The following is a 27652-nucleotide window of genomic DNA, read 5'->3' on the forward strand; positions in this document are numbered from 1 at the left end:
TTATATATATATATATATATATATATATATATATATATATATATATATATATATATATATATATATCTTAAACAAGTATTGCTGTTTACTTTAGAGCTTAAACTATTTTCTGTATGTGACATTTGATTTTGATTAAACTTTGAAACAAGACCGTCGCTTTCTGAAGGAATCAGAATGGAGGGATGTTGATTCATTTCGTTATGAAAAATATCAACATAAAATGAGAATTTTGGCTTTGTGTGACATTCCCCTTTAAAAAAAAGAGTAATAAGTAAAAAGTCTTTCACTTCTCCAAAATCAGATCACAAGGGTGACATCCCTCTTCCCAGCAACATTTACAGCTTATTCTGGGGGATCTCAGATCAGAGCACATATCTTAAAAAGCTTGACAATAGATGATACCAGTCAGTCAGTAGTCATAATTTAACAATAAGGAAAAAACTGGGCAAACATGACATCTAATGAGAGTTGGAGAGAAAATGACACACATGCCTGTGTCACCGAATGTGAAGGTTCTTACGTCTTTTGGGGAAAATGGTAGTTAATGTTAAAATATTATTTCAAAATATGATTCAAGAACAGCTTCGCAAATGACTTTTGGGATAAGTGTTCTCCGAGCCTGACAAACCAAACTCAGGGCAGCAATTCCACAAAGAGAATGAATGTGGCTAATAAAGCAGCAAGCTAGCTAAGGCTACTGTCATCCACTGCATAACTGTTGCTTTAAAGGAGTTTTGACGGTATGTTAGATAAATCCCACATGCTGCCGTTGTGTGTTTAGATATAACTTCTGGTTTCTTGTCTGTTTTTGACTCCCTTCTGTCTTCGGCAGGACGTCATGCTGTGAGTGGTCCTCGGTGTCCTCCAGCAGCAGCAGCAGCTTTAGTAATGTTGTCCCCTGCCTGCAGCTTCACGCGGTCTGCCGTCAGGCTGCTGCCGCGGCGGACCCGAGCTGGAGGTGGGTCGTCAAATCACTTATTATTATTGTTCATTTCACTAATCTGACAGCAAGAGCAACTAAACTCTAAGTCAGGAATATCAGTTTTGTATATATAGGGGAAAAATGTAAATAAGTGAAACTTAGGGATAACTTCAGCATAAATTTACCTCTCTCTGGTAGGGGATATTTAGTCTGATCTCCATTTTCAGGGTTCCTACTCTGGTTCCAAAGCTGTGAACATTTACATAAAGGTGACTTCTTGGCTTTCTACTGTGAATAAATTTGAAAAACACTCAAAATATCCATCTTATCATAAGCGGGTATTTGTGTGTAGGCTTTTGAGGAAAGATTAATTTACTCACTTTAAGTTCTTTCCTTATTTTAGGTCGGGGGTGAAATAATATTTAGCGTTTAGGTTCTTGTGGGTTCTTTAGCCTGGCATGAGCCTTGTTAATCATTGCCTAACCATTTTGTAAGATTCTACCACAGGGATGAACGATTAATCGGATTAATCATGAGAGACTGATTATTGAAATAATTGTCAACTAATTTAACAATCGATTAATCGTTAGCTGGTGTATGCAGACTCAAAAAAGGACATTTGCCGAAAAAACAACACACTCTGTCATAATTGACAGAGTGTGAAAATGTTCACTTTATTATTTAAAAAATAAATTGAATTATTTGCTCTACATCTTTTAATGTATTCCAGAAATTGTATAAAAATGCTTGTGGTTAATTGAAAAACCTTCAGAATGGAGCGTTTCTTTTTATCTGATTAATCGATTAATCTTCAGAATAATCGATTAATCGTCGGAATAGAAATATCCATTTCCAAAATAAACGTTGGTTACCAGAAGATGCAAACTGGAAAATTTTTTGCCGCTATACGTTGTGGATTTGCGTTGTGTTTTCTGCAGGTTGTGCATGGTGCCGCCATATTTCTGTGAAACCTGGAGATCTGAAACCAAAGACTGTCCCACAGCGGTACCTCGGCCAGCCCAGTCCATTCACTCACCCTCACCTCGTCAAACATGGTGAGTGCCTTTTATCCTTGAATGTAGCCGCTCTCAACCCTCGGATATTTAGTCGTGTCAACCAAAGATGCTTGAGCCAGTTGGGATTTCTGCTCCTCAGGTGAAGTGACCCCAGGCTTAACCCAGACAGAGTTCGAGCTCCGCAGGCAGAAGCTGGCCCTGCTCATCGAGGCCCACGCAGACAAGCTGGGACCTCCTGCCTCCTCTGGGAACCACGTGGCCGTCGTTTTATCCCACCCGATACGGTACATGACTAATGACATCCCTTACCCCTTCCACCAGAACCAGGTTTGTCATTCCTTCAGCTTCTGATGACGCCATCGTTTCTGTACGTCCTATCTGCTCCACGGCTGTTTGCCTCTTGTTTCTCAGGATTTCCTCTACCTCACCGGCTTCTTGGAACCCGACAGTGCCTTGGTTCTTTACGGGAGAACTCGACCGGACCAGGCCATCTTGTTTGTCCCCCGCAGAGATCCAGGGAGGGAACTGTGGGACGGCCCACGGGCGGGAAGGGACGGGGCAGCCGCTTTGACCGGCATAGAGAGAGTTCACAGTACGGAGGAGCTGGGTCTGGTTTTAAAGAGCCTTAAAGGTGAGTGAGTATAAGAGCAGAGTGGCTCTGAACGACTCCACACCTTTCTTAAAGATACAGTAACCTTATAATTGTACATTCTAGCTCTCTTTAACCTGCCACACTCGAACACGCTGTGTTTGTAATTTCTTATCCTTTTGAAAGAAAAAGAAATATAAGATTGAGTTTTTTGAGCTCAATAACATCATATTATAATGTTATTCCCTTGTCAAAAACATACCTGGAATGTTGTTTTGATTCTTTCACCCATGTTTGAGAAACCCTTTAATCTCAATGGCCACCAGTCGGGGCAAAAAGCCTGGGTGTACCCTAGCCCCGCCTTCGAGGACAAAGCTCCTCCCTGGAGCTGCAGTTTCCAAGCTTCTGCCTCACAGAGCAGCCCTCTGACCCACTCAGTTCCTTCAGACTAGCCAGCAACAGTCAGCAGACACTTGGTGGAGCTGCGTGTTTGTGTTGTTGAAGAGACAGAGGCACAATTTCAAGACATTAAATAATGAAGTCAAATTTCTTTTAAGTCATATTTGTCATAACATCTTATTAACAACTTAAGTTAACATAGTTAGTTGGTTGTGCTATAAAATAGCCTTATGTGGCAGGGAAACACATAATACTGCCCCTTTTAAAATTTGAACCTTCATTTTTTTATTTTTTTTGGTCCTGTTACCTCCTTCAGGCACCCAGCTCTGGTATGACTCCTCTCAGCCTGTCCACTCTCGGCTCCACCAGACTCACGTTCTCCCCACGCTGGAGGCCGGTCCCGCCGCGCGTTCGCTCAGGCCCCTCATCCACTCTCTCCGGGCCATCAAGAGCCCCGCAGAGGTGTCACTTATGCGAGAGGCGGGTCGGATCACAGCGCAGGTGTGTCAGTTGTTTCATCTTCAAGGTGTTACAGTGTTTTTGTTTGTTTTGTTTTCTCCGATTCGGTGCATTTTCTCTGGCTAAAACGGCAAATAACGTTGTTTTCCTTCAGGCATTTAGGAGGACGATGGCGTTGTCACAAGGAGACGTCGACGAGTCGGTCCTGTTCGCTAAGGTAGGTTTTAGATTTGATGACCTCGATTGTTTCCATAGTGCTTCTACTCAGACCTGTAACGCTAGTAAATTATGCTGGACCATTAATTGTCCCAGATATTATTGCAATTAACGGTAATATACGATACAATATCATTTATGTAAAAAGAATAAAAAGCAAAAAACAGAAGCACAAGGGGGTGGACACATTTTCACCTCAGTGTAAACCCAACGTATATCTTCTTCTTCATCTATTATTTCTTTTTCCAGTTTGATTTCGAGAACCGGATCCATGGTGCCAACTTCCTGGCCTACCCGCCCGTGGTCGCCGGAGGAAATCGAGCAAACACTCTGCACTACATCAGCAACAACCAGATCGTCAAGGTAACACCTACTTTGAGCTGCAGCGAAGACTTTAGGAAATTATGATGGTTCTAATTAGTAGAGGCTAAAGTAGAGTAGTGGCTAAAAGAGGACTAGTACAGCAAATATAAATGATTTGGGTAATGCTAACAGACCCAAAACAGAAAAAGTTATGAGAAAAAAGGTCTCTGTGATTTTTTTCCCCTTGTAATGTCTATAAATATCTGGTTTAATTGTCAAATGTAATTTCATTTAGGACAGAAAATATATATTAAAAAATTGTCCCCTTTTACTTTTACGCTAAGCATCTTTAAATTTAGACTGTACGTTTTTCCTCCCTTTGTCTTTCATCAGGACGGTGAATTGGTCCTTCTCGATGGAGGCTGCGAGTACTTTGGTTACGTCAGCGACATCACCCGGACGTGGCCGGTGAACGGGCAGTAAGTTTGACCGATTAGCTCTAAGAAGAACCAAAGATTTGAAATAGTTTGGCAAGATATCTCTAAAATGGGAAATGCAGAGATAAAATCCACAAAATATTGAAAAATATCAACTGTACCGTTGACGTCTCCAGTTTGGTATTTTGAACTAAGCGAGTGTTTTGAAGTTTTGTTCCCAGAGGAGTGACAGACTCACTGCAGCGTTTCATTCGTCCCACTGTCCTGCTGCCAGATTCAGCGCCGCCCAGGCCGAGCTGTACGACGCCGTCCTGGAGGTGCAGCGCTCCTGCTTGTCCCTCTGCTCCCCCGGCGTCAGTCTGGACCACATCTACAGCTCCATGCTGACTCTGCTGGGACGCCAGCTGAGGCGCCTCGGCATCCTGGGGGCCGACACCAGTGACGCTGATGCTCTGAAGGTAAAATACCAGGGAGAATATCAGATCCGACCGGTCAGGGAGAATATTTACAACAGTTTCAGTTCTAATTAACACTAAACAAACTTGATTTTGAACATTAAGCATTTGACCATGTTAGTGCTCTAATCTGTTGGAATTGAACCTCACAGATCAATAAGCTGCGCTTGCCAGATGTGGTTAGTGGGAAACCTATTTCTGCATAAAACTGTTAATCCATTAAACTGTCAGGTACTGCAAAAATCTGCTGGGGTGAACGGATGACATAACTTTTATATTCTATCGACTATACTGACGATTAATCGATTAATCGGATTAAAATGGTCAAATTCTGAAGATTTTCCTATTGAATTATTTGACATACATTAAACGATATAAATAAACAAGTAATTCAATTCATTGTTTAAAACTATATATATATATATTTTCTTGCCTAAAATGGAATAACGCAGTATTCCTTTAATGATTTGTAGCAAAGGATGCATTGTCAACTAAAAAAATAACTGGATAGCAAAAGGCGATCAAGAGGATAATCTGAGTATTTTTTTAAGTCTTAAACACAAATATGTTTATTTTTTGTACAGTTTTAGTTTATAGCAGCGCTGAATATGTTCTTTCAACAAATGGCCATTTTTACTCCTATTAACGATTAATACATCACCAAATTAGTTGACAATTATTTCAAAGTTTAATTAATCCCGATTATTTGTTTCAGTCTTACGTGGTTTCAGTCTTCTGCAGCAATGCGGTGTTATTATTTTATTTATTTATTTTTACATAGAGTAGAAATTTTGATTTTGTCTTGAACCCAGGCTGCGAGGAGGTTCTGCCCCCACCATGTCGGCCATTATCTGGGCATGGACGTCCACGACACCCCCGACTTGTCCCGCTCACAGCCTCTCCAGCCTGGAATGGTCATCACTATAGAACCAGGTACATCTGGACCTGAACTGCACATTGCTAAGCAACTCGAAACCATTTTAACACGACTTGAAGCTTCTAGTTTCTTTTTGCGACATTACGACCACAAACTTCATTGAATTCTTGAACCGGATCTTATTCTGGCGGACCAATAAAAGCTGGGCTCAGTGCAAATTTTTTATTTTTTTTTAGATTCCGATGAAAAGACGAACATTTGACATGAAATTAAAAATGGATGCATTTAATTTTGTGATGGGGTCAGAATATCCAAAAATATTTACGCCTCGGTGCGTGTGACATAGAATAAAAGACGTTTCCTAATTGTTTTCCTCGTCACAGGGCTCTACATCTGTGAGGACGACGACCAGGCGCCGGAGCATTTCCGCGGCCTCGGAGTCAGGATCGAGGACGACGTGGTGATCCGGGAAAAGGGAGCGCCTCTGATTCTGTCCAGTGGCGCTCCAAAGACTGTGGCTGACGTAGAGAAGGCCTGTGGGATGGGATAGGCCAGAGACGGCGGAGAAACGGAAACCGAATCAAACGTTCGCAGATCGCGGACGGCTCATGCAGCGTTCAGGCGCCTCAAGACGCTCAGGAACTCAGAACGTGACAGCTAAACCCTTGATGGCGTTAACTTCAGTGTAATCAGGGTTACAGATGTTTAGAAATGTGGTGTTAGAGGCGAGAAACGTACCTTAAAAACGCAATCAAGCACATTTGTGCCTTCAGTGATGGTTAAGGAGGCTTGAAGAGCTGAAAGTGGAAGATTGTGTAGCGTTAAAGTCTACATTGTTAACATTTCAGTATGGGCGATGCAGTAAGAACAATCCTGATCATGCTCTGAGCTTGCATAAAGTTTCCACATAAATCATAGTAGTTCACTTAGAAACACAATTTATTTTCAGCTATTTTCTTCTTATCTTTTGTTTATCCAGGCCAAACAAGGACAGGTGTTTATGTCCGCAAAATTATCAGTCGTTCTCGTGCCGAATGACAAATACTAATACCACCAAATGGAAATACAAGCAGATGGATTGTTTCTTTTTTTTTTAAACTATCATATTTAATCGTTTATGAGGGAAGAGTGATGTGTTCGACATTGAGACTGAACTGGATTTATAAACTTCACTTTTCTTGAAAGAGTCGTTGTACTGAAAGTTCGACCGAGTTGTTACGAATGCGTGTTTGTCTTTTGCTTTAAAAAAAAAAAAAAGTGTTCTCTTTTAGAATAAAGAACTTTGTTTTTGAGTTTCATAAAATATAAATATACAGCTCTGGGGGAAAAAAATTAAGAAACCATTTAAAATGATCAGTTTCTCTGATCTTACTCGTTACAGGTATATGTTTGAGTAAAATGTTCTTTTATTCTACAAACTACTGACAACATGTTTCTGAAATTCCAAGCAGAAATTGAGTATTTATTAGTAGAAAATGAGAAATGGTCAAAATAATGAAAACAGTGCGACACTTTCAGACCTCAGATAATGCAAAGAAAACAAGTTTATACTCATATTCATCTAAATCAGCCTAGCCCTACTTTAAAATATGTTAAAGTATTAAAACAAAATGTCAATAATTAAAAATGTAGGCCATCTCTAACCGCAGTACATCATCTAAAGATAAAGAGCAGCAGAGAAAGTCGCTGTTGTCACCCTGGAGAAGGAAACAATGTGACACCTGGAGATTTGTGGAGACCAATGAACCACATAGAAGTTTTTATCCACAAGGATAAAAACATGGAACAGTGATGAACCTGAGGGCCTGGTCTGCTGAAATTACTGCAAAAGTGCCACAGAAAGTTATCCAGCAATCTGAAGCTCTGCAGGCATCTCCTGCTTCAGCTAAGGTCGGTCTTAATAAGAAACAGAGACTGGGCAAAAATGGTGTGGGAGAGTTTCGAGCTGGAGAGTGGATCACTTTCCATAACGGACTCGTTCACTTTGCTCTCGCTGGAGAAGAAAATCCAGAAATAAAATGTCCGACTGTCAATTTGTGACCTTGCGCTCAAGCACAATTGAATTAGACACTTGGACAGTGATTCACAGCACGCTGGCAAGTCCACATCCGAGGGGTTCAAAACCTATAAAATGAAGGTTTGGGAGTGGTCTAGTCAAAGTCTGGAATCCTTCAGAGTTACCGAATAAGCTGCTTCTCAGATGAATGCCAGTGTTTGGTGGACGAATGTGTTTTAGTGGATAGAGAAGGATTTTAGAGAATGGTGGACAACCCTGAGCTCCCTCTCCATGAGACTACCATAGAAAACCAGGGTGTCTTCAGTCAGAAGCTTCTTCAAGTTTCCTGTAGTACAGACAGCTAGAGGAGATCTTTCCTGCCCACAGCCGTCACTATCTACAATAACTCTTTAAAGAATCTTGAATAAATGCGGATTATAGCAGCATTTCATTTCCCTTTGGGATCAATACAATATTTTTTTAATTGAATTAAACTGAATTAAATTTCCAAGACGTGTCGGCTGTGTTCCTCTGTCTTTGTGAAGCTGTTTATTCACTAATGTTCCCTCATATACCTCTGAGGTCTTCACAGAAGTATTTATACTGGGATTCAGTTGCACACAGAAGGACTCTATTACAGTTGAATTCTGAAGGCAGTTAGTGGGACTTGATTTTATTTGGACTTTTCAGAGTAAAGAGGGTAAAAATGCGACATTGCGATCTGCTGAGGTTTATGGTGAAATCTTAAAATGTGGAAACATTCGAGGGAGGTATCAACGATTTAATAAGTGCATCCCAAATGTTTTTCTTCCTCCTGTTGTCACCTAAATCTAAGAGCTGAGTGGTTAGCAATCATGCTAATTCTGTTTATTTGAGCGTCATTAAAGCTGAAGGATGTAACTTACATAAAATATTTTTCCAGATATTTGTTGAAACTGTCACAAGGCTCCTCTGCCTTCTCCCAGTGCTAAGTAGGAACAACCAATCAAAGCCTTTAGTCTTCTTGTGCGGCAACGCTCACCCTTCAGAACAAGCTATGCAGCTAGCATAGCCTGTTCTGAATGTTTAGTCTAGTTAGCATGGCCACTGATTACAGCAAATAAAAGGTTTTCCTGGAATAGTAAGTCGTTTCTCTGCCATTAGCCCATTTAGCAGCCAGTACATGAAGTGATTGACAGCGATAAGTCCCTCCTCTTGGCTCTGATTGGTTGACTTTGGTCAGGAGCGGCACTTCCGATGCCAATAGCAGTTCAGGGAGGAGATGAAGGATATTGATCTTTTCATAGACAGTATGTCAAATGACAAACTGTCACATTTGGTGACAGTTTTAAGAAAAACCAAAAAAATAAATAAAATAAAAACGTTCTGTATAAAAGTTACAAACTGCAGCTTTAACTGTGTAATTAGACTTAATTAGTAACTAATTTTTTTAATGCATATTTATTCAGCTAAAACAGGCTAAATAACACGAGAGGTGGTTCGGCTCGATGCGCTGAAGGGTATAAAGTGGGACACCACTGTCCCCTGCAGACTGAAACTCGACGGCTGCCGCCGACACGCTGGGACAGGTTTCCGGACACTCCCGAGCACTCACGAAGACAACCTCTCCTCTTGTTCCTTTCCTCCGTCCCTCCTCCTCCTCCTCTTCACGCCTAATGTTGCTGTACCTCTAACCCTCCCCCCGTATCAGAGGAGTAGAAACAACAAGCCGCCATTTTGTTTGGCGGACAGACCGTCAGAAACAGGAGATCACCGATAGAAAAAGGAGCGACCCCGGCCGCCGACGGCAGCCGCTCCGGGAACCGCAAGGGGGGAAGAGACACAGTAACCAAATCCTGTCCGAGCCGTCCGGTGGAAGGGGAAGCGGCAAGGAAGGAGGCTAGACTTCAGTGGAGGGAAAGCCGCCTAGGTGTCATGTAGCTATATATATTTATATATATAAATATATTGATGCATGCATGAGAAGGAAATACTCCGAAAATCTCAAGGAAGGGGGTGTTTTGCGGAGCGGCGACGGGGAGGAGAGGCGGAAGAGGGCTGCACATAACGAGGAAAAAACCTGCGATAAGAGGAAAATACCACCATGAAAAATCATTATGTGTCCGCGGCGGAGGAAGGAACGAGTCCGCATAGACAATTATATAAATAAATTGCTGCCGGGCAGAAGGGAGAGGTGGAAAGAAAGACGGGTTTAAAGAGAAGAGAAGGGGGTGAAATTGCCAGGACCAACACGAAGGGGGGGCTTTCACCATCACAAAGAGTCAATGAGAGGATTTTTTTTTTTTTAGGAGGATTTCTTCCAATTATTGTGCCGATCTGAAGCATTCCGCTTCCGAAATAGCCATACTATTTTTTTTCTTATAAGTCACATTTCGCCTCAGCTCCGCTACTGCTACTGCTTCTTTTTTCTTTTTTTTTTTTTTTTTTTTACTCCCCAGTCCATGCATTTCAAAAAGAAAAAGAAAAAAAGAAATCTTTTTAAAAGCACTGGAAAAAAAAGTGGCAATATCGATAGCATTTTTCCTTCATCTGAGATCCCAGTCGTGTTTGAAACAAGCAGGAACTAGAGGAGGAACCTCTGCAGGGAGCACAAGATAAGTAACCCGTTTGATCCTCGTCTGCAAAAAAAAAAAAAAAAAAGCGAGAGAAAATCAAACTTAATTAGATCAATCCAACTGCCCTGCTGATTGGCAATTAGCGCTGTTATTGCATTCGAGACGTAGATCCAAAAAAAAAAAAGCTGCATTGAAAGTGGCAGAAATCCGTATTTTAAAGGTCTGTTTTGCAACAGATAACTGACGAATGGGGTTGCATCAACCAAATTTGCAATCTCAGTCTGTTCTTCAGTGCCTTTTGGATGGTTCAACACTTAAGTGCACATACAAGTCAGCATGCACATGCAAAAAAAGAGAAAAAAGTCACGCATGGGAATATAGGTTTACATGCTTTTTGGACTTTTGATATTTTTTTCTTCATCTGAGTGGATGGATCTGTCTTCAAACCGTGTTAAATCACTGACGAGCCAACTCAGCATCGCCAACACTCGCATTCAAACTACTGCTTGTTGCCTTTTTGCCGTGGAAAATTAAAAGGACTCGGTGATACAGACAGCAATAAGAGGGGAGGAAAAGTAAAAATCCCTACAGGTTCTCTAAGGTGTTGCATGAAACGGCAGCAATCTGAAGTTTTTTTTTCTTTTTTTTTTTCTTCTCTCTCTTTGGAAACTTGTGATTTTTGTGCCATCACGCATCATCTCCCCCTGCAGCCTTTTTTAGACCTGAAAAAAAAAAGAGACGGTTTTTGATCAGTATACTATGGAAGACCAAGTTGAATGGAGCTCGGAGGACGGATCTTGGGACAGTTTTTATGTCATGAGGTTGTCAGTCGTCCGTCGACTCCACCTTCCCACCGCCTCTTGTTGAAGTCTGCGAAGAAACAAAAATCTCCGACAGGGGAGGGGGACCGATATCTACCAGAGAGGTACTACAAACTCAGGAGGAGGACTGAGAAAGAGTTGAACATCGCCGTCCTCTTCCCCTACCGTCCCCCCAAGCGGTGGGGGAACGATCAGAAACATTTCTTAACGGGAGTAAGAAGGCGGAAATAAAGGGAATACATAAACCCTGAGTGGATATACAGCCTCTTTTTTTTTTTTAATTCGTCAAAAATATGGCCGATAATGTCCTGGAGTCTGGCCCGCCTTCAGCCAAGAGGCCCAAGCTGGCTTCTCCAGCTTTGTCTGTGTCTACCAGTGATGGAAATGGTAAATATATTTGATGCTTTACTCCGGCATGAACTATCTTAGAGATTGGTGCTTTTAAACTTGCTTGCTCCGAGTCTGGAGTTGCTATAGAGTTGCACACTCATTTCTGCTTGCTAAGTGACGTTTCTGGGCATAAATATTGTAAAAAGTTAGGTGGGAAAAGTGTAAATCTGAGTGCTACGGTTGCTTTGGTTTAAGCTTTTCTAGTCCTGAAGCAGGAGCAACTTTCCAGCACTTGTGTTTTGATGCGTTAGCCTCAACAGGCTAACTAGCCGCAACTAAAAAGATCCTCCTCCAAACAATGGACGAGTCGAGACACCCCACTTCGCCTAAACTTGCTTTGCTACTTTAAAAGTTGTTAAAGTGAACACGTACGGTGGAATATGCTACAAATGTCAAGTTTCAGAGATGTTAATATTTCATAACGGCAAATAAACGTTTGGAAACTAGCTTTTAGAGCTAGTAACTGAAACCGAGTTAGCTAGCTAACTAGCTAAAAAGACACCCCCACCGGAGCAACTCAGCTGAGCTCCGTGATGGGGAAATAGCTCATTAGTTTAAACATTTTTATCATTAATTTTGTAATTACATTAGACACCGAACATATGATGGATGTAAAAAAAAAAACATTTTTCGAAAAACGTGTATAAATGACGAGAAGGCTAATGTTTTTAACACAACTATTGTCAAGCTAGCTATTGTTCAACACTTGATTAAGTTGGGCGAAGCGGTGTTGACCAGCTGAAGTTGTAGCGCTGCTCATGTAAACACTTTGACTCAGTTTAACAGAATCCAAATCAGATGTATTCCTTCAAGCGTTTTCTTTGAAATATCTCAGATTTTATTCACTGGCTTTTAATGAATTCATCCAAATATGCTGTAGCGGAGCTAATTATTCATCCTCCATTGTCTGCATGGTAGTACTGCTTCACTTTTGTAACAATAAATCGTAGCCAACTGCACTAACTGAACGTATTTCACCCTGAAATAACAATTGAAGCAAGTGAATTTATTACTAAAAGCGCCATAACATAATTCCTCATTGTTACACCTATTCCAACCCAGAATTTCAAACTTGATCCTTAATTTCTTGCATCCACTTTTATCCTATTTATTATTTATTTTCTATTAATGTCTTCCTTCTCCAATCATACAACTTTGCCTGCGTTTCTATGCTTTCGAACCTTAGAACTGCTCCACAATTTCACAGAACCACCTGGGTACTGTAGTGTTTACCTTTTGCGGCTTCTCACCTTGTCCCCACTGCGTTTGCTCTCCACGCATGGCAAACCACCAAACCACAAGCTGATGCCTGGAAGAAAAATTTGGGACGGGAGAGGCTCATGACGTCTCCATACAGTGCCTCGCAAATGTTTTCATCTCCGTTGAACTTCACATTCTCTCATGCGACGAGGATAAACTCCAATGTATTTATTGGGATCTTACGTCATATGATGACCTGAGCAGGTTGCTAGATAACGTCAATGAAGAGTTGTACATTTAGGAGAAGAGTAGAGTTAGTTTATAAGAGAAATCATTGAACGGTTTGAAGACTTTGGCACAACTGCAAATCTACCAAGACATTGACCATTACAGGACCGTGTTCGAGAAACCTGTAGTGACTGAACGAGACGCAAACTTCCACAGACAAAATGTCTGCATTCTATAAATCTGGCTGTTTTGGATGAGTGGTAGGAAGACAGCAATTGTTTAAAGAAAACCATAATTCTAGATTTGACCAAACATCTTTGTCCACCAACTAAATATTACACGGAGACCTACATGACCAATTTGGAAGTAAAAATGTCAGGCCGCAAAGGAGTCGGGACCGATACGGGTTCACCTTTCAGCAGGACAGTGAGCCTAAATATACAGACAGGGTTATTATTATGAAATTGTTTTGATTAAATTATTTTAATGTGTCAGAATTGATTAGTCTAAGATGAGATGTTTAGTAATATTCACAGCTGTTCTTTGCCCATCCAGTCTGATGGAATTTGAGGTGTTTTGCAAAGAAGAGTGGTCGGATTTTTCTGTCACCTAGTGTGAAAGGTCGGCAGGCTTACAGCTTTAACTGAACTGTTGCCAAATGTGATTCTATAAAATATGGTCTCAGGAGTGCTGACTACAAATTCACTTGAATTTTTTTTCTTTTATGTCATAGTACGGCTCGGCGACACGGCTCAAAAATATCTATTTTTTTCCAACGTAATCTGATTTACAATTTCAATTGTGTTTTTTTTTTTAAATATATACAGAATATATAAATATAATCATCCATTTTCTGTACACCTTTGTCCCTTACTGGGGTTAGGAGGTGCTGGTGCCTATCTCCAGCTAACGTTCCCAGAGAGAGGCGGGGTACAGCCTAGACAGGTCGCCAATCTGTCGCAAAGCAACACAGAGACAGACGGGACAAACAACCATGCACACACTCACACCTAGGGAGAATTTAGAGAAACCAATTAACCTGACAGTCATGTTTCTGGACTGTGGGAGGAAGCCGGAGTACCCAGAGAAAACCCACCATGCACAGGGAGAACATGCAAACTCCATGCAGAAAGACCCCAGGCCGGGAATCGAACCCAGAACCTTCTTGCTGCAAGGCAACAGCTCTACCAACTGCCCCACTGTGCAGCCTTGACTAAAAAAAGGCTTTTATCTGAATCATTCCGTCTTTAAGTTGACCAAAATTCAAAGTGGGAAAAAATTAAAAATTAGCTGTAAAATGTGCTATAAAACACGTCAAACAAGACAGTAGCTCTGGATTAACATCATTCTGAACTATGAAAACCTAAGGAATGTTTTAGTAAAAAAAATAAAAATCCCAAAATATTTTCAAAAATTAAATCTTCAAAAACAGAAAATTCAGTGAATTGGAAAAAAATATATTTGATTGTAAAATCCATTTTAAAACACTGCAATTTGTGATTGTAACATGACAATGCCTAAAAAGTACAAGGAGGCTGAATATCTTTGCAAGGCACTAACTTTTTAAGTGATGTGGGGCCACACAAGGCTTGAGTGTTTTAAAAAACAATGGACTGATTTTTTTTTTTTTTTATACCTAGATTTTGGTTCATTCTTTGACCTGGAGCATGACCTGCCGGATGAGCTCATCAGTTCCTCGGACCCGGGGCTGACGAACGGAGGAGACTCCGGCCAGTTCCATACCAGCCTCGGAGGGCTCGGCGGAGGGGTTCAGGATGCTGCCTCCAAACACAAACAGCTGTCCGAACTGCTGCGCGCTGGGGCGCCGACGCAGCCGGGGGCCCCTGCTTCCAACAGTGCTCCCTCCGCTGCTTCCATGGCGATGATGGGGGGAGTCGGTGGACCTCAAGGCATGCACCATCAGGGCCAACAACAGCAGCAGCAGCCGCAACCCGGACTAATGCAGCAGGTTGGCATGGTGCCGAACAGGGCGACGGCCATGATGGGTGTCCAGAAGGGCACCGCTGGACAGCAGCAGCACCAACACCAAGGGCTTATAGGGGGGCAGGTTGTGAATGGCTCGCCTAGAATGGGTTACCCTGGCAACACGGGAATGGGTGGCAATAGTAATATTTTGGCAGAGACCTTACAGCAGCAGCAGGGCGGTCCATCCCTGGGAGCTGGTGGTCAAGCGGGGATGAGACCACATCAGCCTGGTGCACTGAAACAGGTAGGTACCAAACCAAACATTAGGAATTTAGGTGGAAGTTTTTATATTTTAGTTCATCGTTTGATGTGTTTGACTTGATCGCAATGGCGCCCCTAAAAATGTATATCTTTTTTTTAAATATAAAACTTTTAAAAAATAAATTCTGTATGTATAATGTATAAACATTTAAATACATTTGTTTTATTTTTATGTATTGACTGAAGAAAATGACTGTATGACCTGGACATGATTCAGGAGGAGGGGGGCGGGGTATCATTTTTCGTTCGGGGCCACGGCCCCCCGTTGGGCTCCCCTTATGGGCGCCACTGCTTTTATCACCTTAATATGACAACTAAACATGATCTTAATGTTAGAAATGTCATAAAAAGCTCATAAAATGTTTGTGACTTGTGTTGAGGTTTGAAGCGATTGACTCTTCAGCCATAGTTCGTGTACATTTGCAGTTAAAAAAGGCAGTGATGTTTTTGTTAACAGAGTTAAATGGGTAGATAAGAAGCTGTAGTTTTGCGCTCAAACTCTCAGGATGAGTTTTTCTACAGCAGGTGCAGGGAAGAGTGCGGTCATGTGTCGGGACTCGCAGCTGCTGCACAGTTAGCTCTGTGGTATCGATGGTTAACCTCCCTGCTAGTCAGAACACCACATTACAGTTGTGATTTTTCTCCCAAACAAGTACAGAAGCATCTCCGTTAACCGTAAGTGGCTGGATGGAGCCGTTTTCCTGCATCTAGTTGTAAATGAGTCTGAAATATTTTTGCTTTTCTCCGCTTTCCCCCCCCCCCCAAGACGTATTTGGGATTTTCAAAAAGCAAAGCGTACGGAGAAACCGTCACTTGTCCTCTTTTTCCCTCATGCTGTGTTTTTCCTCCATCCTTCGTCAGATGAATTTGATGGCCAACTCGGGGTCCTACGGTGGCCCATACAGCCATTCTGCTGGCCAGGGGCTGCCTGGAGAGGGGCTGGGCCCACAACTCCAGAATAAAGCAGGCCTGCCCAGCGCTATGGCCGCCCAGTTCAACTTGGACAAGAAGACACCTCCTGGTCAAGGCATTCCGGGGATGGTAGGATTTGTTTTACTTGTGTTCGCTCACAGATATCGCCTTCTATTTACAGGCTGTTTAGAGCTTTAAGCCTTATGTTAGTGACGTGATATCGGACGCAACAGTCGGCACACTTTTGGCTGCTAAAAAGAAGCAGAGAGAGACCAGAAACGACAAAACTGTATACATTTGTGTCAGTGAGTGAAATCTGTAGCGCTGCAATCAACGATTATTTTAGTTATCTATATTTAGTAATCTATTGATTATTCTGATGCTTAATTGTATTTTTCAGAAATTAGAAATACATAAAAAGATGAAAATAATTTGGTTAATTTGGTTGGTTTGTAAGCGATAAAGTTAACTATTTTTTTTGTTAAAAATGCAGGAAACCTTTTTTTCTTTACAAGTTTGTGTTTTTTTACTGTTCTATGTTCTTTCAGCCAAGTGGCCTTTTTTGAGTCTGTAAACTCCAATTACTGATTAATTATTAAATTAGGTAATGATTAATTATTCGATTTATCATTATTAAATCCGATTAATAATGATAATTACAGCCCTAGAAATCAGCAACTTTCACTTTTATCAACTCTCACCAGTGTTTGTCGGGTCACAATATCATTTTGTTTGGTGAAATGAGTCAAAACTAATAAAACCGCTGCAGAAAGCGTTTTTTTGAGCTGATTAACTTTATGCTCACAAACAACAGCTATAATTTTCTGCCTTGTTTAAAGAGTCAAAGCATAAATTGTGTTGTCCTCTCTTTTTGGGTTTGTTTTGTTCTGAGACAAAAAGGGGTTTCCAACAGCAACCGATGCAGATACTCCGTATTTTAGATTTGATTAACTTGTTAGCAGGGTTTACCGTTGCTGCATCTCTTAAGTCACATGACTATAATCCACCTCCTGTTTGGAGTAAACAGAGGAGAATGGCAGCATATCCAACTATAACCGTTAGCGCTTAAGGCAGATTGTTCCCAGCAGCACATAAAGTTAAAACAAGACAATCTATTTATTGGTTTGCGTCCCTTGCTTTGGCGATGCATTCATTGACAAATATTAACAGCTCATTACTGGCTTTTTTTCATTCATTTACCTACATTTTTAAAGTTCTGGCAAAAAAAAAAGTGAATTGGTGGGCTCTCCACTTGTGAGTTGTATTAAATTTAGCGCAAATCTTAACATTTACGAGAACAGAAAAAGAAACGGAGTTTCCCTTTTTTTGTTTCTACTAATTACTCAAAACCAGCCAAAATGACAGGATTGTGTTTTTGTGTTATTAGACTCAGACCTCAGACTTCCAAATGGGTGTTTTGGCATAAACACTACAAGATTTCTGAAGTATGTTTAAATGAACTCTCAAGTTTAATTGAGTTTTTCCCCACCAATTACAGCCTCTATTTCAATAATCTTAGTGTCAAAATAAAGCTAACACTTTGTGTCACAGCAACTGCTATAGCTTCAGAGAAAATGAGGATAGAGCATTACATAATTAGGATTTTGTGCGTTATACAGTATATGAACCATTTAGAACCATCATAAATAAGACTACAGGCTTTTGGATTGATGTAGCTGAGGCAATCTAAAGAAAATTTATAGAGGTTTTTATGAAAAAAAAACTGGATTTCCGGTTTTTAAATATTTTTACATACATAAAATTGCTCGTTTTTCATTTATTTTTTGAAATGCCCACATTCATTTTTATCCAATTATAAGAAGAAATTGTTTTATTTGAATCCAATGAAATTTATTGAATTTATTTTTTATCCAGTGTCTTTAAAAAGTAGAAAAAGAAAAATTACATAAAATTAAGGCTCACTAGACTTGAAAAGGAATACCAGCAAAATATCCTTTTTTTTCGGGCACTTCCGGAGCTCCATACAATGTCTTTGATGAAGGCTCCTGTTCACTGACGTCTGTCCTGCCTCAGCCCTTGTGCATGAACAAAAATGCTTCCTGTTCAACTCAAATGTTTATTTTTTTTACCAGCTTTCAGCCAAGTGTCTGATGTTTCTATGGATACCAAATAAGTCTATGTTTGGTAATGAGGATTTGGGGGGGGGAGCTCAAATCTGCCCCTGGTATCGGTGGCGTGAGGCTCAACAAGGAACAAGCCTCCCCGTTTAAGACTCATCTGTTTCTCTATCGTAGACTGCTCAGCAGCAGCAGCAGCCCGGGGCAGTTGGTGGCGTGTCGGCATCGGTCGGTGGGGCCCAGGTTGGACTGAACGCCGTCGGGGTGGGACCGGGCGCCACGCCCCCCACCGCAGACCCCGAGAAGCGGAAGCTCATCCAGCAGCAGCTCGTCCTGTTGCTCCACGCGCACAAGTGCCAGCGGCGGGAGCAGGCCAACGGGGAGGTGCGGCAATGCAACCTGCCCCACTGCCGCACCATGAAGAACGTGCTCAACCACATGACTCATTGCCAGGCTGGCAAGTCCTGCCAGGGTGAGTCGGATAAATGATATCAATGTTGTGTTTTTTTTGTTTTGTTTTAGTGGACACCTCAACATAAGCACCAGGTCTGCTTTCACTGTTTTCTCTCACTTCCTGGATTGTTCCTGGTTTTTCCCCCTCGTATATAGGTTGAGTTATTCGCTTCTCGGCTGGCGGATCCTCCATCATTTGTCTTTTTCTCCCGCTCTCTTCGAGCCTCCATCTGGACGTAGTTTTATAGCATCGAATGACTCACACAAGATCTTTCTTAGCCTTCTGCCTTCTGTCTTCGTTTTGACTCATTTTTTCCCTTTTTGCCTCGTTTTCTTGTCAAGTCACTGCTTTCAGTCTCACTCTGTCACAGTTTTGCGCATCTCCTCGGCTCTCTCTTCTTTATTTTTCACACTTCGGCTCGTTTCGCCTAAACATCTGTTTTGGTCTCGTCCCTCAGTTGCACACTGTGCCTCGTCCAGACAGATCATCTCGCATTGGAAGAACTGCACGAGACACGACTGTCCCGTGTGCCTGCCGCTGAAAAACGCCGGAGACAAGAGGAACCAGCAGTGTGAGTGTTTCTCTTCTCACTCTGCTGGCTGCCGTCGAGTAATGATTAACCAAGTTTAAAATCACAAATATTCATTTTTTTCTCCCCCTCCTCTCTCGTGTCACTGCAGCTCTGCTCAACAGTGTAAGCTTAGTGAACTCTTTAGGCGGCGCGGGGCCAGGCGGGCAGTCGAGTGCTCCGAGCCTGAACCCTACCAACCAGATCGACCCGAGCTCCATAGAGAGAGCCTACGCTGCATTAGGCCTGACCTACCAGGGCAATCAGATGCCGCAGCAAGCAGCAGCAGCAACAGCAGCAGCAGCCGCCACAGACCGCCATGCCGAACCAAGTCCTTCACGGACAGCCGGGAATGAGGACTCTGAATCCACTGGGTCGGTTCCGTTTCCAATTCTCACAGCGTTTAGATCAGGGGTTTCTGAAACCCTTCTTGCCCCATTTAGACTACTGGTGGGGCCACAAAATTCATTAAATTTAAAAATACAAACATTAGAAATAAAGTTGAAATAATGGGAGAATAAAGTCATAATATTTGGAAAATAACAATGAATGGGAAAAAAAGCCATCATATTACAAGAATAAAGTTGAAATAATATGAGTAAATTCATACTACAAAGTCTAAATAGTGCAAAATTAATCGAAATGGGGATAGTCTTAATATTTTGAGAATAGCCATAAAATTGCAAAAATAAAGTCACAATGTTACAAATTTTGAGTTTAAAGTCAAAATAATACGAGAGTCATAATATTCTGACTTTTTTCTACTAATTTTATTTTATTTTCTAACTTGTTTTCCAAATTTTTATCATTCTTGACTTGTGGTACAGAGTGAACAGAATAATTTCTAGGGCCATAAAATGGTAGACAGCTGGCTTTTTTTTACACCCATCTTGAAAAAGTGAAAGGTTTTTTTTTTTGCCAATTTATCTTTTATTTAATTTTTTTTGTACATTTCTGTCACAATACAGGTCTTAGATTTCATCCGCAGTGGTCTTAAAAAGTCTTACGTTTGAGTCGGTGAAACGTGCCGAAACCCCGGATGTAGTAGAGTCGTCTCGGTTAGACTAGCAGCTCCAACTACAGCAAAAGGCTTGTTCTGCAAAGCGTTGACTCGGCTGGTGGCTGGAGTCGAACGCATCCATCTCACCCCGGTTATTATTCATAAACTACGTTGCATAAGAATCCAATAAAACTGACTTACTAAACATTTTTTTTGCCTTTTACGACCAGGTGGTAACTCCATAGGAGTGAACGGTGCCGTCGGGGTGCAGTCTCCGAACCAGCAGTCTGCGCTGCTGCCGGACGCCATGCTGCACAGCATGAACGCGCAAAGGCAAGAGCGGCTGCGGCTTTCCGTCTTCGGACCGACACGGTTCACCGTTCTTGACAAAGTTTTAAAGTCGGCGGCGGCTGAAATGTTGAGCTGTCGTCTGGTTCTCTCCCAACCGCAGCTTGATGAACGACGCCGTCGGGAGCCTGGGCTCCATGCCCACGGCCACGCCCCCTTCCGCCGCAGGGATGAGGAAGTCTTGGCATGAAGACATCACGCAAGACCTCCGCAACCACCTCGTCCACAAGCTGTGAGTCGGCTTTGTCCTTCAGCTTAGCACCTGGAGCCTGATCACGTCATCCGCTTAGAGAAAGTTCACATTCTCAAACGTGTTTCCGTTCCAACAGAGTGCAAGCCATCTTCCCCACTCCCGACCCCGCGGCGCTGAAAGACAGGCGGATGGAGAACTTGGTGGCCTACGCCCGGAAAGTAGAGGGAGACATGTACGAGTCGGCGAACAGCAGGGTAGGCATCCCTCGCGCAGAGGGCGAAGAAAATGCGCCTCGAGCACGGGGTGTTTGCTGTCGGTGTTGCGTAATTCCCTCCCACCCTCCTGCTGTGCTGCGTCCAGGCGGAGTACTACCACCTTCTGGCGGAAAAGATCTACAAGATCCAGAAGGAGTTGGAGGAGAAGAGGAGGACGCGGCTCCAAAAGCAGGGCATGATGCCCGGCCAGCCCTGTCTTCCCACGTCTGGCCTCCCACAGGGTCCGCCTGGCATGGGCCAGCCCCCCGGGCCACCGGGGCCGCCCGGACAGCCTCCCAGTAAGTAAACGATTTATTGGACAGACTTGTTGGGGAAAATGAGTAAAAACCTTGAAATAATTTCACAAGAAAAAAACAATCTACTTTTTATGAGAGAAATTTTATTTAATGTGGGGGAAAACGTTAAGGTTCGGGGTGGGCGATTTGGACTTAAAGTTTTATCGCGATATATTGTGGTTGTATTGTGATGATAAACACAATCAGAACTATTTTTTTAGACTGCGTGTCGCAGCATTTATAGCCCCACTAGCACAAATGCTGCTCTTGAAAAAACATTCCTCTTTGCTTCCTTAGGACACCAGTCGCATAAAAAGTGATTTATATCAACTGCATTTTATCATATCTTCAAATTTATTGATATTTGAACAAACGGGAGAAAATGGTAAAGCTAACAATCTTGACAATGGACAATTTATGAGTGCTTTTAAACAAAATCAACCAGAATTTAAGATAATGAGACATTAAAATTTTCATAAGACGTTTTATCACAATAAATGATGAACGGTACAGTTAATACCCACTTTGTCATTTTACAAAGTGAACATTTAATTGTTTTAAACTGGTGGCATAATTATTGTTCCTTCTATTAAAAACAAAAGCACCCAAAGTTTTAAATAATATTTTGTTTCATGAATAATTTAATCAGACTTTCTCTTCAAAGCAACAATCTAGGAATTTATATTCCGTAGGATCACAAATATAAATTTTTTCTTTTCTTGCAGAAAATCTAAATATGTAGATTTAAAAAAAGAAAAGAAAAGTAAATTCAAAGTGGTTTTTCTACTGCAGTAAAACACAATTTATTATGTTTTTTTAGAAACATCCCTGCCAGAGATGCTTACATGTTTTCTGTAACATTTTTGTGATCGATTTGTCCTCCTTTCAGATGGTCCTCATCCCGACCCGTCCATGATCAGACCTGCTGGTCCAAATCAGATGGTCAACAGGATGCAGAACCCACCAGGTGTGTCTGTTTACCCTGAAAACGTGAATCAGAACTCGTAGTAACGTACATTGACTTGGTGTCATTAAAAGTAAATGGTTTCTACTCATTTTAGGTGAAGATTCTGATCATGTACAATCATAACATGATGGCATTTTAATAATGATTCTGATTCCCTTTTGATGCTTTTAGGAATGACTCAGTTTGCTCAGATGGGGATGCAGAATATGGGTCAGAGGTCAACGCCTCCTCTTCCTCACAACCCTCAAATGAACCAGGTTAGCCTCAGTGTCTCATGATGTCACACGTCATTTTTGAGGATTGAAACCAAAGCGCTTTGTGTTGCTTAAAGAAAATGAAGGATTTGTTGCATTGCTTGTTGTTGTTGTTTTTGTTTCCAGATGGGAATGGGAGCAACACGGATGGGTCAGCCTGGCGCCCCACAGCTTCAGACCCAGTACCTTCCTCCAGGCCAGTTTCCTGGCTCCAGTCCCGGTCTCGGTTCTGGTCCTGTTGGGATGAACCAGCCTGGATCGCAGGCTGCGGTGCCTTCTGTAAGAGTCACACCTTGGAGTTCATCTCCTAAACTTTAAAGAGATCTGCAGTTTTCCTGTTTCACTGACTTCTATTTGGGAAAGTTTTAAAGGAGCAGCATCGTGTAAAATTGAGCTTTACATCATGTTATAATGTTATTCCCTTATCAAAAACATACCTGGAGTGTTGAATTGATTCTTTCATGCATGTTTGAGAAATTCTCTAATCTCCATGGCAACTATTCCGCTGTGCAAAACGCCTGGGTGGATCTAGCAACAGGCAACTCCATCTTGGAGCTGCAGTTTCCGAGCTTCAGCCTCACAGAGCAGCCCCCTCCTAGCTCTCCACCCACTGAGCTCCTTCAGACTAGCCAGCAGCAATTAGCAAACACCTGGTGGAGCTGTGCATCAGCTGAGCTCATTATACGAGCTTCTTCTCAGTGAAAAAACACTATTGAAGGGGAGCGCTGTTATAAACTTCTTGTAGACGGAGTTTCAGAAAAAGCAGGAGTTTTTAAAGAGGCAGAGGCCCAATTTCACGGTGTTAAATATCAAATTTCTTAGAAGTCAAATTTGATATATGGAGCATTTCTATAGCAGCTGGAGGTAACATAGTTACTTGATTGTGATAGAAAATGGCGCTATATGCCTGGAAAACACACAATACTTCCCCTTTGATGCAGAAATATCCATTTTGTGCCTGATCCACTTCAGCAGAACCAGATGTCGACGCCTCCATCCATCCCCGCCAGCAGCCCCGCTGCGCAGTCCGCCTCCTCGGTCCCGTGCTCCGGGGGATCTTTTGGTCCCTCCAACGGCAACGGTCCAGGGCCGCTGCCCAACCTCCACCCACCCTCCACCCAGCCCTCCCCCTTCCCTCACTGCCCGTCCGTCCGCACAAACTCCCCGTCGCCGGCGCGCAGCTTGACGCCGCAGCCGCATCAGACGCCACCTACGCTGCCCCGCTCTCAAACGCCTCAGCCACAGACCCCGAACACACCGCAAGTGGCCACCCCGCAACACCCCCAACAACATCATCAGCAGCAGCATCAACAACAACAACAAACGTCGCAAATGCTGCATCCTGCTCCGTCAGCTCCAACGGCGAACTCAGAAAAACCCAACCAGTTTCCACAGCAATCGATTGGGGGCGTTGCATCTCCGGAGCCCCCAGCAGCTCAGATTCCCTCGGTCCCGACCCTGAACGATCACGTGCCGCCGCTGCCGCACACCCCAGTGAGTTCACTCCCGACTTTTCCTGAATAATGTTGAATAGAAAAAGCTGCACTTGTGATTCTTAAACTGTTCCCTTCTTCTCAGCCCTCTCCTAAGACTTCCCTGACAGCCGAAGGACAAGTTTCGTCCCCGGCGTCAATTACAAGCAGCTCCGGCCACAACTCCCAGCTCGCCCCCGCAGAGGGCCTCGCTCAGAGCCAGGACAACATCAAGGTAAAGGTGGAAAAGGAAGAAGAGGAGGAGGAGGAAGAGGATGATGATGATGATGCAGGGGGCGACACTGAGGGAAACAGCAAGGGGAAGATGTGCAAGGCTCATTCTGAGGTGAAGAAAGAAGAGAAACCAGAGGTAAGATTGTCCAAACTCATCTCTATGCATGATAAATGTTTGATAACAATAAGGGAAAAACATTCCTGCACTAATACTCCTGATCGTCCTCGCAGGTTGAGGACGAGAAGCCGCCAGGAGAAGCGTGTAAAGCTGAGCCCATGGACACGTCGACGTCTTCTGGGTCGGCGGTGGCGGCATCGAGCGAAGACAAGAAGCCGGAGGTGAAGAAGGAGCCCAAAGAGGAAGAGCAGGGATCAGGGTCACCAGCCACCAACAGCTCCTCAGCCAGCAGTCAGAGCAAGAAGAAAAGTAAGAGCAATGTCAAAGCGATGAGCTTAATTTGTTTAGAAAACACTTAACTAGACTTTTTGAAGTTTTCCTCATCCAGTTCCAAGTGTAAAAGTTTAAACGGTTTATCGTAACGTCTCAATAAGGTTTGAACAGGGCAGATTGTTGGCTCAGCTAATGTTAAAGTCCAAACTTTAAAGTTTTACATATTCTACTGCTGCTAACTAGCTGCTAATGAATCCTTGCTAGCTAGCTTTTTGTTTCACGTCTGTCTTGGGTTAGTTGGACGACATTCGTCTTCCTCACTGGCTCACTTCTGTTGCTATGTGCATTGTGGGTACATTTAATTATTATTATTATTATTTTTACTCATATTTACATTGTAGCCCTGGTTCAGTATTTTCTATTCTGTACGTATTGAGGGTGTAAATAAAAGACTCAGTTTGTATTTTCCCTACCAGTCGACCCTGGAGCTCTTTGACCAGCAGAGATCTCGGTTCAGGCGGTTCTGATATCCATCTTGTTTTTCCCCACACCTTCCCCTCCAGTCTTTAAGCCAGAGGAGCTGCGCCAGGCCTTGATGCCGACCTTGGAGGCATTATACCGCCAGGACCCTGAGTCCCTTCCTTTCCGCCAGCCGGTGGACCCCCCGTTACTGGGAATACCCGTACGTATTCGAACTAGTAACAAAACTAACCTGGTAAGGGACTGCACTGGCTGCCATTTTGCTTCAACTCCATCCAAGCATACCCTTTTTTTTTTTTTTTTTTTTTTTTTTTTTGTGGGTACATTTTTCCCCTCCCCCACAGTTACTATAGTTTTTACTATCAATGTTTTTTTTAGTCTTTTTGCTGCTGCTTTTTGTTTTGCTTTTTTTATTGCATGCTGAAAGCATAGAAAATATTTAGGCTTGTGTGTGTGTGTTTGTTGTGTTAAGCTTGTAAATCAAAGCAGTGGCTCTTATGAACAATTATTACATTACAAGAACATTACAGTTTTGCTTTCCATTGATTCTAAATATCCTTTATATTAGTGGATCGCTGCACACTTTATTTTAATAAACATGAAGTGGAATTAATTATAAAAAATGTACTGTTCATGGGCCAGATGCTTTTATTTATCGACTTCATTTTGTACACCTTTTTTTTTTATTATTTATTCATTTCATCCTCATAAACCATTGCTAGCTTTCTAACGCATTTCCTCACCAGCAGCGGTTTAACAGTGTTCAGGTTGGAGGCGCTTGGCACTCAGGCTCTGCTGCTTTCACTGCATCTCAATTGAAGGCGACAGTATTTTGCTAAGACTGGAGAGATCTAAAATAGACCAAAGTAGCAGATCAGCAAGACCACATCTCCCACGTCCTCCAAAGTCAAGTGATGCAACTTTTACAACGCCTTGCAATAGTGTTCATTTCCTTTGACATTTTTCACATTTTGTAGCGTTACAACCGCAAACATCAATGGATTTTGTTGGTAGGGCTTAAATGTGGGGAGTAAACATACATGGTTTTCAGTTTAATTTGTATTAATACCCTTACATGACCAGAATTTAATCTCAGTGTAATGCAGACCAAGATGCACAGCTGCGAAGTTTTAGCTTAAGATGTAAAGCAGCATTTTAAGCTTTGCATGTGTATCAAACTAACAACTAATCACTGACGATCTTCACAAACGGTACAAGATGACTGCAAGCTTACCCCCAAGTCACGACCATTGACCTACACGGTGAGGTCAGCCAAGGATATTATAGGACATGTAAATAATAATGTCAAAATTAAATTGGTTGTAGTCTTTAAATTACATATATAATTTGAGAGAAAGTTGGTTTTTTTAGCATTAGCTCCTTATTAATACCATGTTGCTGTAGCGTTTTAGCATTAGCTTCCACTAAATACCATGTTGGTATTGCGTTTTATCTTTAGCATCCACTAAATACCATGCTTATATGGTGGTTAGCATTAGCTTTTGCTAAATACCATGTTGGTATAGAGCTTTAACTTTAGCTTCCTCTAAATATCGTGTTGGTGTAGCGCGTTAGCGTAATTAATGTTTATGGTCACAACTAACTTTTTAGCTAGCTGTGCTCACCACTCTGCAATGTAGTCACTTGGGAGTCGAATGCAACAAAGAAACGCATCGTTACGGTTCATGCTTAATTGTGGAAACGATGTATCGCTTACGGTCCACTCGCCAGTTCTGCATCACCATGTGTTAGTCCATCACATAAAATCCCAATAAAATTCACTGAAGTTTGTGGTTGTACGAATATTGCCGCACAAAATGTTTTGTTTTGAAAATATCTAGAAATATCTCGATTCATTTAATTTATTTTTCTGCCCAAACAACTGGAGTGTGGCTCTGCAGCCTGTCTTGCTAATATGCATCACTTGTTTGTTTGTGTGAGTGGCTCCATTCAGATACGAGGGTCTTTTCATATCTCTTGTTGCCATAGTGACACTGAGATGGACCCTGCTCTTTGAAACTCACACCTATTAGTCTTTTTTTTTTTTTCTTCTTCGTTGTTGGAGCGCCTAAAAAGCCTATTCTTCTGCTCGCCCTCCTCTTCGCTTCTCTGTCGAACGGCGCTGCGTTTTCAGGAGAAGCGAACTGGAAAACGGCTCGGCGAACCCTCCAGCCGCCGACGCGCTTGCTTCACCTCAACACTGTTGTCCTCAGCGCTGTCACCTCATCACCACTCATGCTGCTGGCATTGTAGCTTAAAAGCGCAGATCCGTCCTGCCTGTTGCTCTTTCTTTTCATGGCTTTGCACCCTGGTCAGTTGCTTATCATGGAGGTTTTGTTCAGCCGTGTTTCTAAGTCAGTAGCTCTGCGCCAGTTGGTGGCGATTTGACCGATGACATGCTTGTAAAATCCACCTGCGTCTTTGGGTAGATTTTACCAGCAGCTGATTGGTCTTCCGGCTGATGGGGCAGGGACGGGTAGTTAGATTGGACGTGTTGGGTGCAAAGCAGAGAGCTGGAGGGCAGAAGTTGTCATGTCTCTCTGTTTGCACATGAACCTTCTTCTTTGCAGCGCTCAACAACATTGTCCCCCTGCACCCTCTTCTCTCCCTACTCTGGTCCTGTCGGCCGCCTGCAATGCCT

At 42.5% G+C, this 27652-nt stretch overlaps 2 protein-coding genes across 2 annotated transcripts in view; both read left to right on the forward strand.

Moving 5' to 3' along the window:
* Positions 1-417: 417 nt before the first annotated feature.
* Positions 418-10333, forward strand: xpnpep3 (X-prolyl aminopeptidase 3, mitochondrial). The gene is made up of 12 exons (XM_008415573.3): positions 418-740; positions 833-958; positions 1861-1977; positions 2078-2265; positions 2350-2569; positions 3243-3427; positions 3540-3602; positions 3851-3964; positions 4298-4383; positions 4616-4799; positions 5609-5729; positions 6057-10333. The coding sequence occupies exons 2-12, from the start codon at positions 889-891 to the stop codon at positions 6221-6223; spliced, it is 1515 nt and encodes a 504-aa protein (XP_008413795.1). The 5' UTR covers positions 418-740; positions 833-888; the 3' UTR covers positions 6224-10333.
* Positions 10334-10481: 148 nt separating this feature from the next.
* ep300b (EP300 lysine acetyltransferase b) overlaps positions 10482-27652 on the forward strand; it is a 30457-nt gene continuing 13286 nt past the window's right edge. The window contains 18 exon segments of the mRNA XM_008415570.3: positions 10482-11432; positions 14504-15093; positions 15972-16151; positions 18278-18572; positions 19012-19125; positions 19235-19395; positions 19397-19496; positions 20353-20455; positions 20574-20702; positions 20800-20917; positions 21024-21216; positions 22103-22180; positions 22352-22437; positions 22561-22713; positions 23407-23928; positions 24013-24276; positions 24372-24567; positions 25095-25213. Coding sequence (XP_008413792.2) covers positions 11339-11432; positions 14504-15093; positions 15972-16151; positions 18278-18572; positions 19012-19125; positions 19235-19395; positions 19397-19496; positions 20353-20455; positions 20574-20702; positions 20800-20917; positions 21024-21216; positions 22103-22180; positions 22352-22437; positions 22561-22713; positions 23407-23928; positions 24013-24276; positions 24372-24567; positions 25095-25213 — 3495 coding nt within the window. The 5' untranslated portion in view covers positions 10482-11338.

The sequence above is a fragment of the Poecilia reticulata genome, chromosome 8, assembly GCF_904066995.2.
Source record: "Poecilia reticulata chromosome 8, P_reticulata-male-v2, whole genome shotgun sequence".
Taxonomy (NCBI): Eukaryota; Metazoa; Chordata; class Actinopteri; order Cyprinodontiformes; family Poeciliidae; genus Poecilia; species Poecilia reticulata.